At 41.7% G+C, this 21093-nt stretch overlaps 1 protein-coding gene across 1 annotated transcript in view; it reads right to left on the reverse strand.

The window, feature by feature from the left end:
- The window catches only part of LOC112068684 (dynein axonemal heavy chain 8), a 56518-nt gene extending 37132 nt beyond the window's left edge, over positions 1-19386 (reverse strand). Inside the window, exons 1-40 of the mRNA XM_070438271.1 lie at positions 19269-19386; positions 17698-17861; positions 17319-17453; positions 17084-17168; positions 16730-16881; positions 16352-16541; positions 14291-14454; positions 13979-14155; positions 13748-13861; positions 13552-13659; positions 13286-13387; positions 13052-13198; positions 12761-12958; positions 12542-12618; positions 12131-12230; positions 11906-12025; positions 11663-11798; positions 11384-11571; positions 11227-11307; positions 10992-11108; positions 10776-10895; positions 10242-10383; positions 10029-10126; positions 9829-9935; positions 9585-9684; positions 9374-9503; positions 8993-9162; positions 8431-8557; positions 8029-8264; positions 7820-7924; positions 7579-7692; positions 6538-6600; positions 6295-6395; positions 5105-5242; positions 4677-4917; positions 4125-4324; positions 3854-4007; positions 432-595; positions 260-362; positions 69-173 (exon numbers count right to left, since the gene is read on the reverse strand). Of these exons, the coding sequence (XP_070294372.1) occupies positions 69-173; positions 260-362; positions 432-595; positions 3854-4007; positions 4125-4324; positions 4677-4917; positions 5105-5242; positions 6295-6395; positions 6538-6600; positions 7579-7692; positions 7820-7924; positions 8029-8264; positions 8431-8557; positions 8993-9162; positions 9374-9503; positions 9585-9684; positions 9829-9935; positions 10029-10126; positions 10242-10383; positions 10776-10895; positions 10992-11108; positions 11227-11307; positions 11384-11571; positions 11663-11798; positions 11906-12025; positions 12131-12230; positions 12542-12618; positions 12761-12958; positions 13052-13198; positions 13286-13387; positions 13552-13659; positions 13748-13861; positions 13979-14155; positions 14291-14454; positions 16352-16541; positions 16730-16881; positions 17084-17168; positions 17319-17453; positions 17698-17861; positions 19269-19386 (5391 nt within the window). The remainder of the gene's footprint in view (positions 1-68; positions 174-259; positions 363-431; positions 596-3853; positions 4008-4124; positions 4325-4676; positions 4918-5104; positions 5243-6294; positions 6396-6537; positions 6601-7578; positions 7693-7819; positions 7925-8028; positions 8265-8430; positions 8558-8992; positions 9163-9373; positions 9504-9584; positions 9685-9828; positions 9936-10028; positions 10127-10241; positions 10384-10775; positions 10896-10991; positions 11109-11226; positions 11308-11383; positions 11572-11662; positions 11799-11905; positions 12026-12130; positions 12231-12541; positions 12619-12760; positions 12959-13051; positions 13199-13285; positions 13388-13551; positions 13660-13747; positions 13862-13978; positions 14156-14290; positions 14455-16351; positions 16542-16729; positions 16882-17083; positions 17169-17318; positions 17454-17697; positions 17862-19268) is intronic.
- Between the last annotated feature and the right edge of the window lie 1707 nt (positions 19387-21093).

Raw genomic sequence — 21093 nt, forward strand, 5'->3', positions numbered from 1 at the left:
ACACACACACACACACACACACGATCATAGTGAGTATTGCATTTGATCATACTGATAATGTTGCATACCGGCACTTTCTCTCCCTCTTGTGAAATGACAGCCAAAATCTTGTCATAATCTTTGGCGTGGAATTCCACTTCGTTGACATTGTCAAACACACCAAGGAGATGAGGCTGGAAAAGAGAGTTTGCCTTATCTGAGTCATTGTGCATCTCTTTTTATTTAGACAAAACTCTGCTGTTCTAAGAGCTGTTGTTACCTGAATTGTGTGTGGATCGCTAGCTTGTCCCAGGATTTCCAAAAGGGAGGGATCAGACACAAAGAAGAACCTGGGGAACTGGAGCCTCTTTTTCTCCAGGTACCTGTTGAGGCCAAGTAACGTTGTCAGTTGAAAGAGTAAGCTGCTAATGCTAAACAGTCTTTATCCGTACCCAGTGAGAGACTTCTGGCAAAGCTCCAGCTGCTCCTGGAGGTGAGGCAGCAGCTGACCCATGGTCTCGTCTCCMACGCAGCACTGCACCACGTTGGGGATCTCATGGGCACGCTGCATGATCTTGATCCACGACTTATCAATGTTCTGGAAGCGCTTGGCTTCCTAAAGCGAGAGAAAATGTCAGAATCAGAATGAGAAACAGAAAATTAGAGTATATTGGCATGCAACACATGATTGCTGGGAAAATTAATTAATGTTGAAGACATACAGTCGTGGCCAAAAGATTTGAGAATGACACAAATATAAATTTTCACAAAGTCTGCTGCCTCAGTTTGTATGAAGGGAATTTGCATATACTCCAGAAAGTTATGAARAGTGATCAGATGAATTGCAATTAATTGCAAAGTYCCTCTTTGCCATGCAAATGAACTGAATCTCCAAAAAACATTTCCACTGCATTTCAGCCCTGCCACAAAAGGACCAGCTGACATCATGTCAGTGATTCTCTTGTTAACAAAGGTGTGATTGCTGACGAGGAAAAGGCTGGAGATCACTCTGTCATGCTGATTGAGTTCGAATAACAGACTGGAAGCTTCAAAAGGAGGGTGGTGCTTGGAATCATTGTTCTTCCTCTGTCAACCATGGTTACCTTTAAGGAAACACGTGCCGTCATCATTGCTTTGCACAAAAAGAGCTTCACAGGCAAGGATATTGCTGCCAGTAAGATCGCACCTAAATCAACCATTTATCGGATCATCAAGAACTTCAAGGAGAGCAGTTCAATTGTTGTGAAGAAGGCTTCAGGGTGCCCAAGAAAGTCCAGCAAGCGCAAGAACCGTCTCCTAAAGTTGATTCAGCTGCGGGATGGGGGCACCACCAGTATAGAGATTGCTCAGGAATGGCAGTAGGCAGGTGTGAGTGCATCTGCACGCACAGTGAGGCGAATACTTTTGGAGGATGGCCTGGTGTCAAGTAGGGCAGCAAAGAAGCCACTTCTCTCCAGGAAAAACATCAGGGACAGACTAATATTCTGCAAAAGGTACAGGGATTGGACTGCTGAGGACTGGGGTAAAGTCATTTTCTCTGATGAATCCCCTTTCCGATTGTTTGGGGCATCCGGAAAAAAGCTTGTCCGGAGAAAACAAGGTGAGCGCTACCATCAGTCCTGTGTCATGCCAACAGTAAAGCATCCTGAGACCATTCATGTGTGGGGATTGCTTCTCAGCCAAGGGAGTGGGCTCACTCACAATTTTGCCTAAGAGAGCAACTTCTCCCAACCATCCAGGAACAGTTTGGTTACAATCAATGCCTTTTCCAGCATGATGGAGCACCTTGCCATAAGGAAAAAGTGATAACTAAGTGGCTCGGGGAACAAAACATAGATATTTTGGGTCCATGGCCAGGAAGCTCCCCAGACCTTAATACCATTGAGAACTTGTGGTCAATCCTCAAGAGGCGGGTGGACAACAACCACAAATTCCGACAAACTCCAAGCATTGATTATGCAAGAATGGGCTGCCATCAGTCAGGATGTGGCCCAGAAGTTAATTGACAGCATGCCAAGGTGGATTGCAGAGGTCTTGAAAAAGAAGGGTCAACACTGCAATATTGACTCTTTGCATCAACTTCATGTAATTGTCAATAAAAGCCATTGACACTTATGAAATGCTTGTAATTATACTTCAGTATTCCATAGTAACATCTGACAAAAATATCTAAAGACATTGAAGCAGCAAACTTTGTGAAAATTTAAATTTGTGTCATTCTCAAAACTTTTGGCCACGACTGTACAGTACCAGTCAAAATTTGGACATACCTACTCATTCAAGGGTTGTTCTTTAATCTTACTATTTTCCACATTCTAGAATAATAGCAAAGACCTCAAAACTATGAAAAAACACATATGGAATCATGTAGTAACCAAAAAACTGTTAAACAAATCAAACTATATTTTAGATTTGAGATTCTTCAAAGTAGCCACCCTTTGCCTTGATGACAGCTTTGCACACTCTTGGCATTCTCTCAACCAGCTTCATGAGGTAGTCACCTGGAATGCATTTCAATTAACAGGCGTGCCTTGTTAATGTGTTTGAGCCAATCAGTTGTGTTGTGACAAGGTAGGGGTGGTATACAGAAGACAGTCCTATTTAGTAAAAGACCAAGTCCATATTATAGCAAGAACAGCTCAAATAAGCAAAGAGAAAAGACATGAATGTCAGTCAATCCGGAAAATTTCAAGAACTTTTAAAGTTCCTTCAAGTGCAGTCGCAAAAACCATCAAGCGCTATGATGAAACTGGATCTCATGAGGATCGCCACAGGAAAGGAAGAGCCAGAGTTACTTCTGCTGAAGAGGATAAGTTCATTAGAGTTAACTGCACCTGAGATAGCAGCCCAAATAAATGCTTCACAGAGTTCAAGTAACAGACACATCTCAACATCAACTGTTCAGAGGAGACTGCGTGAATCTGGCCTTCATGGTCGAATTGCTGCACATAAACCACTACTAAAGGACACCAATAAGAAGAAGAGACTTGCTTGGGCCAAGAAACACGAGAAATGGACATTAGACCGGAGGAAATATGTGCTTTGGTCTGATGAGTCCAAAWGTGCGATTTTTGGTTCCAACCGCTGTGTCTTTGTGAGACGCAGAGTAGGTGAACAGATGATCTCTGCATGTGTGGTTCCCACCGTGAAGCATGGAGGAGGTGTGTTGGGGTGCTTTGCTGGTGACATGGTCAGTGATTTATTTAGAATTCAAGGCAAACTTAACCAGCATGGCTACCACAGCATTCTGCAGTGACTCGCCATCCCATCTGGTTTGCGCTTAGTGGGACTATAATTCTTTTTTCAACAGGACAATGACCCAAAACACATTTCCAGGCTGTGTAAGGCCTATTTGACCAAGAAGRAAGGAGATTGATGGTGCTGYATCAGATGAGATGGTTTGGGATGAGTTGGACCGCAGAGTGAAGGACAAGCAGCCAACAAGTGCTCAGCATATGTGGGAACTCCTYAGAGACTGTTGGAAAAGCATTCCTCATGAAGCTGGTTGAGAGAATGCCAAGATTCTGCAAAGCTGTCATCAAGGCAAAGGGTGGCTACTTTGAAGAATCKAAAATCKAAAATATATTTTGATTTGCGTAACACTTTTTTGGTTACTACATGATTCCATATGTGTTATTTCATAGTTTTAATGTCTTCACTATTATTCTACAATGTAGAAAATAGTAAAAAATAAAGAAAAACCCTTTAAAGAGTAGGTGTGTCTAAGCTTTTGACTGTATGTTTGAATATTTTGCAATATTCCTTATGTTTTGTTAGACAAGAGCTGAGTTCATACAGTGTGGAGATCTTTTATATGATCAAGATGCATAAATCAAATGTTTTGCTAATCTGCAGATGGGCAGTTGTGCAGTACCTGTGGCAGTTGTTTGGCAATGTCACCTCCCACGAACACAGCCTCCAAATACACCCACAGGTTCTGGACGATAAGCCACTGCTCAATAATGTCAGATGAAGTAGACAGCTTGAAGACCCAGTTCTGAATGTCTTTCTTGAATGGAGCATTGTATCTATGCAAAGATATAAGGGCAAGGTAAGATTCTGGCAGCATTACCATTCTACCAACAACAAAACCTGACTTTGATCAACTGAAGGTCATTATCTATAGCCAAGTCAGTTGTTCATACCTGTTGCTCAGCAATGATCCCAGCAGCATCAAACTGTCCTCCATGGTAGCGACTATCTCAGAGGTCTCTGTACCTTTCAGCATCAGCTCTCCTCGGCCCTTGAAGGTCATGAAACTCAGAGACTGACTGGACCATACATCCACCACCTGGGCCAGCTTGGCCTCGATGTCCTTCTCCTTGACCGCCGAGATGCAGATATCCTGAGGTGGCACAACAAGACATGACAGTTAACATTTACATTTAAGTCATTTAGCAGACGCTCTTATCCAGAGCGACTTACAAATTGGAAAGTTCATACATATTCATCCTGGTCCCCCCGTGGGGAATGAACCCACAACCCTGGCGTTGCAAGCGCCATGCTCTACCAACTGAGCCACACGGGACCACTACCACATGTTAACATGTCAAACAGTGGGGAAGACCACTACAGAAACACTACATCAAAGATTAAATCATGCTTTAAGCCTGTAAATAACAAATATAAGCAAACATGCATCATCATGGATTTTCCTGTAATAAATATTTAACTGAATTGTGTATTATAACACTAACCTCGATGTCCTCCTTGTATTTCAACAGGTTTGCCTCCATGATGTTCTGCAGGGCGAAAGTGTCTGACTCCACCTCAAACTTTTTGCCCGTCAGGCCAGTGATGCGGTCCCAGTGCCTCTGCTTCATGGCCTTGTTGGCCATCATCTCCAGCAGGGGGCAGGACTCGCTGAAGTCGTCGATCCTCTTCTTCAGGTCCAAAAATGCCTGCCAGTCCTTCAGGCCTTTGGGCAGCTTCTTACACCTAGTGGTCAAACGATCTGTTACATCTCAACAATTGTAGACAAAAAAATAAATAAATTAGGGAAACAGGAAGGTACTGTCCAATAAAACACACTCATTTTAATTTTGCACCCTAATGAATACAGAAAGGAAACAACAAGGTCATTCTGAATCAGCAGAAATATAACACGACAGCAAAAGTACAGTACCTATTCTGGAAGTCCAAAAGCTCTGCATTGATCGCCTCAATGTCCACCTCTGTCCACAGAATGTCGTAGTATCCACTAATTTTGGCCATCACTGTGTCATAGAGTCCATACAACTTCTGGAGTAAACTCAGCTCTTTTCTATGGTGAAAAAAGAAATAGGATCATCTTTATCGTGTCATCTATCTACACTGTTGATGAAACAAGGAGTGTTGAACATCATAGACATTCATTATTTCAGTGATATCATTGTTCTACAAGTTGCAACCAATGATGTATTGTATATAAACCTAGATTACCTATAAGTATGTCTGTATATGTGGTGTACTGTATATACACTCAGTGTCCAGTTTATTAGGTACACCACCCAGTTTACGAAAATGGTTAGCTCCAGACAGTGAGTCACGTGGCCGTGGTGTGCTAGATACAGCAGGCAGAGATCCATTGAGGCATTCAGTTACTGTTCGATTGAACATTGAGAGTGGTATGATCGTCTGTGCCAGGCACGCCAGTTCTAGTATCTCAGAAACATCCGGCCTCCTTGGTTTTTCACACACGACAGTGTCTAGGGTTTACAGAGAATGGTGCGACAAACTAAAAACATCCAATCAGCGGCAGTCCTGTGGGCGAAAACAGCTCGTTGATGAGAGTTCGAAGAAGAATGGCAAGAATTGGGTAAGCTAACAGGTGGGCGCAGTACAACAGTGGTGTGCAGAACGGGATCTCGGAATGCAAAACTCGGTCCTTGTCACGGATGGGCTATTGCAGCAGACGACCACACCGGGTTCAACTCATATCAGCTAAAAAYAAGAAGTGGCTCCAGTGGGCACGAGATCACCAACACTGGACAATTGAGGAGTGGAAAAACATTGCCGGGTCTAAAGAATCCTGGTTCCTGTTGCGTCATGCTGATGGCAGAGTCAAAATTTGGCGTAAGCAGCATGAGTCCATGGAGTCCATGGCCCCATCCTGTCTACGGTACTGGYTGGTAGCGGTGGTGTAACGGTGTGGGGAATGTTTTCCTCCTGTCACAAGTTAGTTCCCTTGATACAAATTGAGGAACATTTCCATGCTCTGATGAATTCAAGCTGTTCTGGAGGCAAAGGGGGGTCTGACCCAGTACTAAATGGGTGTACCTAATAAACTAACCACTGAGTGTAAGTCTATGGTGAATAACATCCATTACAGTGTACCGTGTTTTTTGCAGAGCCTCATAATCTGTGACTGGTAAACCAAAGAGCTGCTCTCCTGACGAGTAGGTGATGAATTTCCTCCACAGGTCGTCAAATCTGGCCTGAAAATATGGAGGAAAAACACCCATGACGCATGCAACACATCTGTGAAGATTACTTGCTGTAAAACCCTTTTGTGTGTGTCTATACGCGTCATGTGAAAGACGTGTGTGTGTGATGTAGTGATATGTGTGTTAGTGTTACCTGGCAGATCTGCAGCCTGGTGCTGGCCTCGTTGGGAATTATCCCAGGCACCATTGGGCCTTCCTGCAACAAACAATGACCCCAAGAATGACCTACAGTGCATTCGGAAATTATTCAGACCCCTTTACTTTTTCAGCATTTTGTTACGTTATAGCCTTATTCTAAAATGTATTAAATGAACATTTTCCTCATCAATCTACACGCAATATCCCATAATGGCAAAGCATAAACTGGTTTTTCAATTTACTTTTTTTTTTATTAACAATGAAAAACAGAAATACCATATTTACATAAGTATTCAGACCCTTTGCTATGAGACTCGAAATTGAACTCAGATGCATCCTGTTTCCATTGATCATCCTTGAGATGTTTCTACAACTTGATTGGATGGTTGTCCTTCTGGGTGGTTAGCCCATCTCCACAGAGGAACTCTGGAGCTCTGTCAGAGTGACCATCGGGTTCTTGGTCACCTCCCTGACCAAGGCCCTTCGCCCCCGAATTCTCAGTTTGGCCGGGYGGCCAGCACTTGGTGGTTMCAAACTTCTTCCATTTAAGAATGATGGAGGCCACTGTGTTCTTGGAGACCTTCAATGCTGCAGATATGTTTTGGTACCCTTCCCCAGATCTGTGTTTCAACACAATTSTGTCCTTCAACGTCATGGCTTGACATGCACTGTCAACTGTGGGACCTTATTTAGACAGGTGTGTGCMTCCAAATCATGTCCAAACAATTAMATTTACCATAGGTGGACATCAAGTTGTAGAAACATCTCAAGGATGATCAATGGAAACAGGATGCACCTGAGCTCAATTTCAAGTCTCATAGTAAAGGGTCTGAATACTTATGTAAATAAGGTATTTCCGTTTTTTATTTTTAATACATCTGCTAAAATAATTTTAAAAACTATTTCATTCCATTTTAGAATAAGGCTGTAACATAAGAAAATGTGGGAAAAGGGAAGGGGTCTGAATACTTTCCGAATGCACTGTATGGTAACTGAAGTAAATAAATACAATACAATGTGTGTATTTCTTCTTTACCAGTTCATACTGGTCTGTAAACATCACAACATCCTTTTGGAAAACGGTGACTGATTCCAACAGGTTCCGTTTGAACTTGGGCTGCACACGAACCAGCTCGTCTTGCACTGATCTCTGGGGAAGCAAAATTGTTATTTTGACGCCATAATACCGTAGGTAATTCGTCAAACATCTATAACTGAGTTGCAAACATGAGTTATTCCATAGGATAAATGTATAGTAGTTAACCATTACAACGGACCGCTTTGGACTGCAGTTTGATGAAGGAGTATCTGAGAGTATCCACCCCCTCCGCTTCCTCTTTGGTCACCTCCACTTCAAATCTATTCAGAATCCCATAGGCTTCCTAGCAGACATCACAGATAGTATGAGAAAAGTACTTAACAAATGTGCCTGTGAAATCTTCTACCATTGCAATCCACAAATCACAAGCCATAGTTTGACTTATACCTCAATGGGTCCCAGGGTCATGTCTATCTTGATCTCAGAGTCTCGTATTTTGGACAGGGCTTCCATGGCGAAACGCACATCCTCCAGGTCTGCGATAGGCCTGGAGAGCTTTTTCAGGTGTTCTCCAGTGAAAGTCATGATCTCCATCATTTTCTTTTTGTACTGCTCATTCAGGTACTTGCACAAGAGCTTCTTCCAGGCCTTTGCCTCGACTGTCAGAGACATCTTCAGCGGAGCTACGAGAAAGGGAAATGATCACAAAATAAATAGCTAGCTAATTATTTGTGGTTTACAAAGTATCAAAGACTTGTGAAGCATTTACAGTATGTAGGCCTTATAAAGGGCTTATGAAGGTTTCATTAAGCCTTCATAAGTTAAAGGCCTAGTTCRTAAACGCCATACCTGTTGACATTTCAATGCACCCCAAAATAATGGTAGGCTTGATTTCATCAATCTCCTGTTCGAATGCCACATAGTGCAGAATTTCAGACTTGATCTGAGTCAGGTAGGGGTTGTTGTCCATGAACTCCTATTCAGAGAATAGTTCAGACTCCATAGGTTAGTGAGAAGGAAAAAAAACACCAAAAAACAGTTGCACCGAATATGGGCGATTATAGTGTTGGGCCAGTATCCGAAAGGTTGCTTGTTCGAATTCCCAAATCTGTCTATGTGCCCTTAAGCAAGACACTTAACCCTAATTACTCCAGGGTCTACGTTGATAATGGCTGACCCTGGCYGTGACCCCAATCTCTGAAGGTGTCTCAGAGGAAGTTGGGATATACAAAAAAAATAATAATACGTTTCCAGTTCACACATGCGTATAATACAAACTTGCACATGTGTGAAATAGGACAAATATCAGCACCCACCAAAATATTATATTATTATATTACATGCCAACTTACTTAGTAGTAAACAAGCAAATAGTAACTAGAAAAAAAGTTTGTAACTTGCATTGACACACCTTGACCTTAATCTGTCTGTCCTCGGCCCAGACCACCTTGAAGGGATGGAACTGCTTGAGAACATCACTGGCCGGTTTCCTCAGAGAGTTGACTGCTGATGTGAGGAGGACCACCAGCTTACAAATGTCCTTGTGTTCAGCTACGCTCTGATAGAAGTTCTTCAGCTTCCCTGCTGAGAAAATAACTCAAGTTAAATACTCATTCATGTCATCAATACTCATTGTGTAATCAATGTCAACACAATTCAAAGAACTCTGCAAAATAGAGTATTCGATTTCCTGGGAAGTTGTATGATTCCTAATTCTAACAGTGAATTTTCCCAAGTGGAGAAATGTACAATATGTGTTTAGTGGTAAGATAAGATGGTGGCTGATTCTTACTGCCAGACTTGCGCTTGTCTTCATGGTGGTGCTCCTGTCCCCAACGGGCCACTCCCCGGCTCACCTCCAGCACCAGGTGGACCAGTCGGTTGAYGGCCTGCTGGATGTCATCCAAACTGGGCACCATCACCTGGTGCAAAATGTAAAAATGTAATTATATAACATTGATTTGGGACCTTGTTATTTCAAATTGAATCTAAAATGAACTTACCACGTTGGGTATGGTCAGGTGGACTTCGGATTTGATAAAAGTCACCAGCTCCTCTGTGCTTGGTTGTGATTGGCTGAAACGTCCCTTTCTTGCTGACAAGCTGAACAGAGAAGTAAGACTCTTTAAAAATCTTTACACTCCAAATTAGAATATCAGGCCAACATTTTGCACTATACGGCTGCAATGCATCTCTTTCAGCTAAACCAAGGGATAATACTCTATATGACAACTCATGCATACTTACGTCGCAACGAAGATTCTTCTTTTCAAAGTGTCCAGAGATAACCTTGTTGCTTTGACCAAGGCGTCAAGTAGCTTTGTGCTGAACCAGGCGTACATCTCTTTGCACTCCTAGGATCAGGATTGTTGTTTAAAGCATTGAAGTGTCCTGTTCTCACAAATGTACAGTATATTTTGGTGGAGTCAGTGCAGGAAGATACTTACCTTCTCAAAGTCATCTTCTTTCTCAGATTCTTTGTCATCACTATGATCATCATCAATGGAGGTGTTAACTTCTTCTGAGAATGCCACATTCTTCCGCTCTGGAATACARAATGAGTTACATTTAAATTTGATGAGGATGTTTATATATGAGTATGTTGATGGGATGAGATGTTAAAGAGTTTCTGGTTCTTTACAGGGTTTTTCATGAAATACCTTTAACAATTGGTACTTCCACAGGTTTCTTGACTTCTTTTGACTCGTAAATAGTATTGAATATCTCAATCARCTCCTTCACTGCCTCTTCAACATGTCTGCTTTTGTGGTCCAAAATGTCTGCCCACTCCTTTGACTGGTTCTACAAAACAGAGTCATAGCAATTTCATGGTAAGAATAAGAAATCTGACAAGCAGGTAGTGCTTAGGGGGCGGTCATAGCAACTGATTAAAGCTRTAATTAACGATTAGGAATTATAAAACCTTGTCTTATTTATTCAATATTTATGTTATAATAACAGCAAAGTAACAACTGTTTTTAAAAACCTGYAATAATGTTGAAAGTCCAATAAACTAAAGTAAACTGTACACTGAGGTCTCCCCATTGCATTTACATAATTTGAGTGCCTTGCTCCAAGACCACATCRGCAGATTGTTCACCAAGTTGGCTAGGGGATTCGAACCAGTAACCTTTCGGTTACGGGCCCAATGCTCATAAATGCTAGGCTACCTGCCGCCCATTAGATGGGCATACCTCGTTGGTGCTGATGAGGACTTGCAGTGACGAGGGCCTGTCCTCTGGGAGATCGATCAGCACAGTCTCTGAGATGTCTTGAACGACGGCATCAATGTGCATCTCGCAGATGTCTCGCACCTGAAGATAAACACAAAGCAGAGCGCACGACTCAGCAACAAGTATTACATTTGAACTAAATGCTCCACAATGATTACAGCAGTATTTTCAGTGTACCTTCTTTAGGAGATGGTTAAGTTCAGACATGGCGGTGTCAACATTATGAAAGAAGTTGTCCAAGATGAGAGATGACCAGTTGAGTAACACCAAGCCATGGCGAAGCACAGACTCGACCTAAAGTGACCACAAACAACAGAAATGACTTTATGAGGTAATACTAGCTAGTCTCCAAACAGTGCCATTTCTTCTTCAAGGGATCATACTGTATTTTAGACCATTTTAACTTTCTTACATTTTTTATCTTGGATGCCATCAGGTTGTAGAAAACTGCAGGTATTTTCTCACAGGTGGCCTCGTAGTTGCACAGTAAAGTCTGCAATAATACATCTGKGCAATATGGTTAATCAATTAATTTAATGTCTGTGACTCTGCATTGTCTAGGATATTACCTCCAGTCGAAGTTTGTTGGCTTTCATCGACCACTCTGTCTTGACCAGACGCAGAGCCTGATCAGGAACCTCCAGACCCATCTTCAGCATGCACTTTGTCTCTCGCACTATCTCCGTGATTTTGGGATCGAAGTTGACAAGTAGTTTTCCTGTGTCCATGTGGCGGACTAATAAGGTTGCTTGTAAAGCTGTTATCAAAGAAGGGGAAAGACATGCATATTTTGTGAAATATGAGAAAAATAAATGAATTCAGATCAGATAAATGGATAGGCTACTGACCGTATTGGAGCTGTGAGACCTCCCTCATCCAGGCTCTGTGATAGAGAAGCTCAAACTCCACAAACACAGCTGCAGTCCGGTTGTACATTCTCACCACGTCCTTTCCCTCTGGACTCGACAGGATCTCTGAGTTTTTCTATAGAAAGTGTTCACAGTTAGTGTTGTTTCTCAGTAGATTAAATTCTTAGATTTCTGAAACTGTAAGAGAAATCTTACAGGTCATGTTGTGAAGTTTGAACCAACCTCGATGTAGTGTATGGGTTCCTGTATGCTCCTGTAGAGCTGTCTGATCCAGAGGACTTTGCCTGCTATAGGGGGCATGTTCCTTGCCAATGGAGGGTCCTCTCTGTGAATCTGGTAGAGCTGCATGGATAAAGAACAACTGTGCTCAAGTCTGATCCATAATGCGTCTGTGCCTATAGACTATCTGACAATTTTTAGGACWAAGGATTACATTTATAAACATACCTTCTTGACAGACTCCAGCTCTGAGACGTAGTGCTGAAGAATAAGCCCAACTGTGCTTGAGACTTCTGTCTTTAGACAGGGCATGTTCAGCTTCTGAAATCTACAGACAATAACAAATATATGTCAAAGTAACATTTCCATAGTTGGTTCTGAAAATGTTAAATATACCAGCATGCTAATTCCATTTGTGAGGTAGACTACTCTTACATGGCTCTACCCAAAGAATATAAGAGTGGTGCTGGTATATACTTTATTTGCTATCATGTAAGGCTCTAGATTGCAGGGAATGGCGGTTACAGGTGTTAAAAAAAACTCAAAAATATCTGAGTCGAAAGTAGGGCACTGCCCCCTAAAATCCTGGGGAGAACCCGGTCTTATTTTTATTAAAATWGTTTGAGTGATATTTTCTACCTTTTCAGAAAAAACAAGGCATGCTGAGACGAGAGGATTTTGGAGAAACAGGAATTCATGAACAACTGGAGCTGGTTCTAAAGAAGATAAAGGACGACAACATCATAGAATTAGGAATTAGAACTCTGACAACATGTTGAGCTGTGAGCTTTTCTTTGCCTACAAACAAAACAAAGCAGTTTAGACTCATCTACTCAAACCAAGTTGAATAAAACATGCCTCGAGGTTGCTTATCTGAACCATGAACTCTGCAAAGTCCACCTCAAACTCTGCTTTTCTGGGGGCCAGGATGTCATACTGCTTCTTCTTCATGGTCAAGTAGATGTTCTGGAACTTGGAAGCCAGAGTGTCTATACCCTCAATGGTGGACTGTCCCAGGACAGAGAAGGTCTTTACTGCTGTGATCATCCGAGTGATCTGAAAACAAGAAAGAAATTAATCTCAAATGTATAGCAGCAGGCCTTCTGTTTTTTTTATGGAAAAGGTTGGCTGCATTAATGAGGTACACACCTTCTCCAGTCTCTTGCAGAAACCCTCAAACTTGCCAAAGATGTACATCTCTGACACCTCAAAGGGTTTCTCCCCAGGCCTCTCCAGGGTTTGTTTCTTTGTCTTGTGGAAGCAGGACTGATACTCCCGGAACAAGTAGATACAGTCCTATCAACCCCCAAAAATGGTCAAAACTCAAACCTAGTGTAAATCAGGGGTAGAATTTACCATATTTTTGATGCCATCATCAATCACCTGTATCTTTTTGATGATGTCTTGTGTATCCTGTTCCCAAATTCCGGAGGTGCCGTTGTCAGTAATGTATGCTCTACATGCTGTAACCATCTGATTTGTGACCTGAGTGACAAATATTACAACAACCAAGCTTTAAATACATGTGCTCCAATTCAATTCCATGTCAGTTCCCATAGTTGATAAAGCCAAGTGGGTAATTTGTTTAAGAATTAATAATTCCATTAACTTTTTTATTATCTCTGATGGAATACAGAGAAAGTACTTACTTTGATAAAGAGTGAAGTCATTCGTTCAGATGTATTGTAATATTGTGAGACACTGTGGATCATTCGAATGGCATTGATAAGGTTCTGAATGCTCTTGGCCATGGTGACCTGAAATCAAACATGTTCACTTGTGAAATCAATTAGAATAAAACCTTTCAAATCAGAATAATGAAGACTAATTAATCATCTTATTTACYGGGTCACAGTTGTAGAGAGGTTGGCAGACTTTTTCGAGGGTGTACAGGAATTTCACATTATCCTTTGCCTCGTTGGCACAGTCGGTTATTCTGGCATCCAGCTCTCTCCACAACTAAAGTAAATAATAAGTACCAACAACAGGAACATGTCAACATTTTGTTGGAGCATGTAATGGTAAACATTTCATTTTCATTGCCACTTCAGGAAGACAGCCAAGTGATGATAGTACCTTTAGAGTCTTGGAGCGGTTGATATTGAGTACATTGACCACGGCCTTGCACTCGGGGCCCTTGATGTGCTCAATGATAGAGTTGAACTTGGCCGACATTCTCTTCCAGTGCTCTAACTCAGTCAAAGGTCCTGAGGCATCAGCTTCTTTCCTCATTTGATCACTCTCTGTAAGGACCTGGGGGTCATAGAAATAAAGTTGAAGAACAGAARACTTGAAGTACTATGGATCGGTAAGTACATTTTTTCACATTTGTGCTGTGTTACAGTATGTGTAGGTTCATAGTACATAGACAGTCATACTATGTCGTACCTGCTCAATCTGTTTGTACCACATCATCAACGCTTCCTCGAGTTGATGCACCATGTCAACATCTGCTGCTGCTGCTTTTACGTCTTCAAAGGATACCAGCCTGGAGAATTCAATGTTTGAGGCCGTCTTCAGTTGAACAGTGCCTTCAATGCATGCTTGCATTCCTGCAGTACATCATACAAATCAAAGTGTTGCCTACGTTTAACAAACTGACTCAACTTGTCAGCTCAAAATCATGCAGAAAACAATAATTGAATGATGCTGTAGGCCTACTACACTACCGTTCAAAAGTTTGGGGTCACTTAGAAATGTCCTTGTTTTTGAAAGGAAAGCTAAMTTTTTGTCTATTAAAATAACATMAAATTGATCAGAAACACAGTGTAGACATTGTTAATGTTGTAAATAACTATTGTAGCTGGAAATGGCAGATTTTTAATGGAATAGCTACRTAGGCGTACCGAGGCCCATTATCAGCAACCATCACTCCTGTGTTCCAATGGCATGTTGTWTTAGCTAATCCAAGTTTATGATTTTAAAAGGCTAACTGATCATTAGAAAACCCTTTTGCAATAATGTTAGCACAGCTGAAAACTGTTGTTCTGATTAAAGAAGCAATAAAACTGGCCTTCTTTATGTACCGGAATGTGAAATGCTAGCTAGTTAGCGGGTACGCGCTAGTAGCATTTCAATCAGTTACGTCACTTGCTCTGAGACTTAAGTAGGGTTGCCCCTTGCTCTGCAAGGGCCGCGGCTTTTGTGGAGCGATGGGTAACGACGCTTCGTGGGTGACTGTTGTCGATGTGTGCAGAGGGTCCCTGGTTCGCGCCGTTTCGGGGCGAGGGGACGGTTTAAAGTTATACTGTTAAATTGATGCTGTTGACCCGGATCACTGGTTGCGGCGGAAAAGGAGGAGGTTGAAAGGGGGTGAGTGTAACGGATGTGAAATGGCTAGCTAGTTAGCGGGTACGCGCTAGTAGCATTTCAATCAGTTACGTACTTGCTCTGAGACTTAAGTAGGGTTGCCCCTTGCTCTGCAAGGGCCGTGGCTTTTGTGGAGCGATGGGTAACGATGCTTCGTGGGTGACTGTTGTCGATGTGTGCAGAGGGTCCCTGGTTCGCGCCGTGTCGGGGCGAGGGGACGGTTTAAAGTTATACTGTTAAATTTAGACTAGTTGAGTATCTGGAGCATCAGCATATGTGGGTTCGATTACAGGCTCAAAATGGCCAGAAACAAAGAACAGTCTATTCTTGTTCTCAGAAACTAAGGCTATTCCATGTGAGAAATTGCAGAGAAACTGAAGATCTCATATAACGCTGTGTACCACTCCCTTCACAGAATAGAGCAAACTGGCTCTAACCAGAATAGAAAGGAGTGGGAGACCCCGGTGCACAACTGAGTAAGAGGACAAGTACATTAGAGTGTCTAGTTTGAGAAACAGACGCCTCACAAGTCCTCAACTGGCAGCTTCCTTAAATAATACCCGCAAAACACCAKTCTCAACGTCAACAGTGAAGAGGCGACTCTGGGATGCTGGCCTTCTAGGCAGAGTTCCTCTGTCCGAYGTCTGTTCTTTTGTYCATCTTAATCTTTTCTTTTTATTGGCCAGTCTGAGATATGGCTTTTTCTTTGCAACTCTGCCTAGAAGGCCAGCATCCCGGMGTCGCCTCTTCACTGTTGACATTGCGACTGGTGTTTTGTGGGTACTATTTAATGAAGCTGCCAGTTGAGGACTTCTATTCTGGTTAGTGCCMGTTTGTGCTGTTCTGTGAAGGGAGTTGTACACAGTGTTGTACGAGATCTTCAGTTTCTTGGCAATTTCTTGGTTGCTGATAATGGGCCTCTGTACGACTATGTACATAAAAAAAACAGCCGTTTCCAGCTACAATAGTCATTTACAACATTAACAATGTCTACACTGTATTTCTGATCAATTTGTTGTTATTTTAATGGACAATTTTTTTTTGCTTTTCTTTCAAAGACAAGGACATTTCTAAGTGACCCCAAACTTTTGAACAGTAGTGTGTGTGCACAATTTTGTTTTATTATTGTAACTCTCTCACCATCTAGGAAATGAATATAACGGGTGATTGTGTCTTTGAAGTTTTGTTTATCCTTCTCTCCATGTTTCGACTGATTCAAGGCACCCCAGTTTTCTGTTGCACAGACAGCTGGCATCATAATCTTTGACAACAGATTCCTGGTGCCTTTTAATAGACCCTCAGCGGCATCCAACATAGAAAAATAAATCTCCTACAAAAAGAAAGGGAATGGAAATTGACCAAACATTAACAGTCAGAAAACTCATGATTAGAGCATTCTTATGTATTCAATATGAACCTATTATGAGGCTATCATAGATTATATGTACAAAATACAAAATCTTAGTCCTTCAGTTCAGAAGTCTCTACCTTCTGTAGATCTTCCATAGAATATCTCACCTCATGTATGTTTTTTATATTGACAGGAACGTCAATTTTAGTTCGTACAAAGAATGGGCACAATCCTGTCAGACATGTCTCAGACAAATTGGCTAAAAATAGTCTCATTATTATGGCTCCTTTTGCAGTTCCAGGAAAGGTGCGTCCACACTCTAAAAGAAAAGAAAATTGAATTGAACTTGCGCCATTTAAAAGGTCTGGGTCAGAGTGAAAGGTGACATAAACAGACAATAAAATGTTCCATATCTATTTCACAAAAATCTATGAATAACAATAATGTCTTGGTGCCACTGTGGCTCTATAGTACGCATTTTATGTAATAAAGAAATACAGAGGTAATCATCCTTCATTCACCTATTCCTGGGACTTCTGTCTCTTGGTAGACAAATGCGATGGTTTTACTTCCTCCTTTGGCAAAAAAATCATCAAATGGTGCCAACTGTGGGGGGGAAGCAGAGTGTCTACAAGATATCTCAGATCTTTGTATTTCATCAAGCAGGTAAAGGTTAAAGAATTTGACCAGACAACAACAATTCATAGGGAACCTCAACAGCTTGTTGGGATTAATATCAATTACAGTTCTACTCACAGAAGGAGCATCTAAAACAAACTCTTCTACTGCTTGTAGTTCGAGGGAGAGCCTGTCAGCCAAGATCTCAAAGATGTATTTGTGCCCAGGGGTAAGTAGCTTCTTTCGAGCTTCTCTTGATTCCTTGTACCTGGCCTGAAAGAACAAAGTGTCAACGTTACTCTAAATGGGGTGGTGTACTGTGCACATCAGGCAAACAGAGTGTAAGGTGGGACTGTAGCAGCCCACAGTAAAACAATGTATTATACTATGAAGTGATAGCAGCTACAATTGTGACTTTGTGAGCGCATAGGCCTGGGCAGCTGAACCTTTATTGAACAAGTTCTCATCACTTCTTGTTCTCAACTCTAATTCCTCCATGACTATTCATCCAACAGACCTGCTTCTCCTTCATGGTCTCCTGCACAGCCTGGACACAACTACCAGATCGATGGAACTTGCTGCCCCGCCGGCCTCCAGCACCTCGATCTGTGGGCACGTTGTCAGCCATGGGGCTAGGGTCACCTGTGCTATCTGGGTGACTGGTTCCACTCATCTTTTCATCTGCAAGAATGTGATTCAGGAGTCAGGAAAACATAGTAAATCAACAAAATCAGGATTTTGGCTAGAGGATAGGTCTGTTGCTKTATTTGAATGGATGATAAATGTCAGAAAATAAGAAATTCCAGATTAATCAGGAGAAATCCCATCCCTGCACTTGAGGACTACCTTTAGATTGTTGGTAATAATAACGTTAATTTAACTAGCTTTATTGAACGATAGGGGGTCACTGGTAATGTTAGTGTCTATGATTTACATATACACTAGATCACAAATAGGGGGCGCTGTGTTGTAGCCACCATGCCTCCATCTTGGCACTCCCCACAAATGTAAAAAATATTTTTGGACGCTATAGAAATTAATTGATTAATGTCTACATTTATTTTTGTCACATTTATTCTATTACAGAAACCTTCATGCATACTTTTAAATTACACTGCATTTGGAAAGTATTCAGACCCCTTGACCTTTTCCACATGTTGTTACGTTACAGCCTTGTTCTAAAATTGATTAAATCCTTTTTTTCACAATACCGCACAATACCCCATAACGACAAAGCAAAAACAGATTTTTTTTTTTATGTTTGCAAATTTATACAAAATAAACTGAAATATCACATTTACATAAGTATTCCGACCCTTTACTCAGTAGTTTGTTGAAACACCTTTGGCAGCCTCGAGTCTTCTTGGGTATGAAACTATAAGCTTGGTACACCTGTATTTGGGGAGTTTCTCCCATTCTTCTCTGCAAATCCTCTCAAGCTCTGTCAGGTTGGATGGGGAGCGTCGCTGCACAGCTATTTTCAGGTCTCTCCAGAGATGTTAGATCGGGTTTAAGTCCAGACTCTGGCTGGGCTACTCAAGGACATTCAGAGACTTGTCCACGAAGCCACTCCTGCGTTGTCTTGGCTGTATGCTTAGGGTTGTTGTCCTGTTGGAAGGTGAACCTTTGCCACAGTCTGAGGGCCTGAGCGCTCTGGATCAGGTTTTCATCAAGGATCTCTCTGTACTTTGCTCCGTTCATCTTTCCCTCKATCCTGACTAGTCTTCCATGCCTGCCGCTGAAAAACATCCCCACAGCATGATGCTGCCACCACCATGCTTCACTGTAGGGATGGTGCCAGGTTTCCTCCAGACGTGAGGCTTGGCATTTAGGCCAAAAAGTTCAATCTTGGTTTTATCAGACCAGAGAATCTTGTTTCTCATGGTCTGAGAGTCTTTAGGGGCCTTTGGCAAACTCTAAGCGGGCTGTCATGTGCCTTTTACTGAGGAGTGGCTTCCGTCTGGCCACTCTACCATAAAGGTCTGATTGTTGGAGTGCCGCACAGATGTTTGTCCTTCTGGAAGGTTCTCCCATCTCCACAGAGGAACTCTGGGGCTCTGTCAGAGTGACCATCGGATTCTTAGTCACCTCCCTGACCAAGGCCCTTCTCCCCTGAATGTTCAGTTTGGTTGGGCGGTCCAAACTTCTTCCATTTAAGAATGATGGAGGCAACTGTGTTCTTGGGGACCTTCAATGCTGCAGACATTTTTTGGTACGCTTCCCCAGATCTGTGCCTCGACACAATCCTGTCTCTGAGCTCTACAGAAAATCYCTTCGACCTCATGTCTTGGTTTTTGCTCTGACATGCACTGTCAACTGTGGGGCCTTATATAGACAGGTGTGTGCCTTTCCAAATCATGTCCAGTCAATTGAATTTACCACAGGTGGACTCCAATCAAGTTGTAGAAACATCTCAAGGATGATCAATGGAAACAGGATGCACCTGAGCTCAATTTCGAGTCTCATAGCAAAGGGTCTGAATACTTACGTAAATAAGGTTTTTATGTTTAATACATTTGCAAAAATTTCAAAACCTTGTTTTTGCTTCATCATTATGAGGTATTGTGTGTAGATTTATGAGGACTTTTTTGTATTTAATCCATTTTAGAATAAGGCTGTAACGTAACAAAATGTGGAAAAAGCCAAAGGGTCTGAATACTTTCCGAATGCACTGTATATTATGTGAGCAAAACATGCAAATAAAAAAATACAAATAAACATTTTCCATTAAATTACTAATGTTAAGCTACTGTCTTACGTAAAAACATGTAATTTTGTCCTTTAATTGAAATACTGAATAATTCCTTTAATTCGTATGGCGTACTTCTAATCGGGAGTGTCAATATTGCCAACAGGGGGTTTCAAAGCCTCTCAATAGACAATACATACTGTAGCATCAGCAATCCAGGGTTCATATATAGCTATCTAAAAGTAATTGGTTAGTGTCTAAATGTTATTATAAACTGGGTGGTTCGAGCMCTGAATGCTGATTGACATACCACGACTGTCAGCCAGACTGTATACCAGGGGTATGACAAAACATTTATTTTTACTGCTCTAAATATGTTGGTAACCAGTTTATAATAGCAATGAGGCACCTCTTTGTGGTATATTGTCAATATACCACGGCTAAGGGCTGTGTCCAGGCACTCCGCATTGCGTCGTGTGTGGAACAGTCAGTGGGTGTGGTATATGGCCAATATACTACGGCTAATAGTATAGTCGTAGTATATTGGCCATATACCACACCCACTTCGGCCTTATTGCTTATGTAGAGTATCAAAAGCTAGCTTKCGAAGATTATGTAACATTAACGTTAGAGAACATTGTTATTTAGCTAACGTTAGCTAGACGTAAACTATCTAGCGTAGCTAAGTTACAGTAACTTAACAAAAATAAATAAAAAGCCTACTTTTTCAAAAATAAATCCACCAGTAAGAACAGTAAATTTTTTGCACATAACGATAGCTAGCTAGCTAGCTACTTAGAGCTAGCTAACGTTAACGTTATCTATGTAACGTTAGCTAGATAAAGGTATCTAACGTTAGCTAGGTAATGCGTAAGACAATTACCAACAATACAGTAGCTAGCCAACGTTTGTTAACGTTAGCATAACGATCMGGTTGCACCATTAACACCGGTATGTAGCATTATCTGTTTGGCCAATTTACGGGCTGTTGTTTTAATATTCTAACTAAGATACATTAAAATATCATTATAATTACCGTTTAGCCCGTTTCAGCARGTTGACTCCATTATTTCAAACAAATTTTCAAAATCCAACTGCCACTCTCTCGAGCTACAGCTAGCCTAAAGCTAAAGGCTCGCGAACGAACGAACGAACGAACATGCATGATACAACCCGCTCGAGCAGCAATCCGTCGGGCACTTGGACCCATACTTTCCTGCTACT

Source organism: Salvelinus sp. IW2-2015, unplaced genomic scaffold (assembly GCF_002910315.2).
Source record: "Salvelinus sp. IW2-2015 unplaced genomic scaffold, ASM291031v2 Un_scaffold648, whole genome shotgun sequence".
Classification (NCBI taxonomy): Eukaryota; Metazoa; Chordata; class Actinopteri; order Salmoniformes; family Salmonidae; genus Salvelinus; species Salvelinus sp. IW2-2015.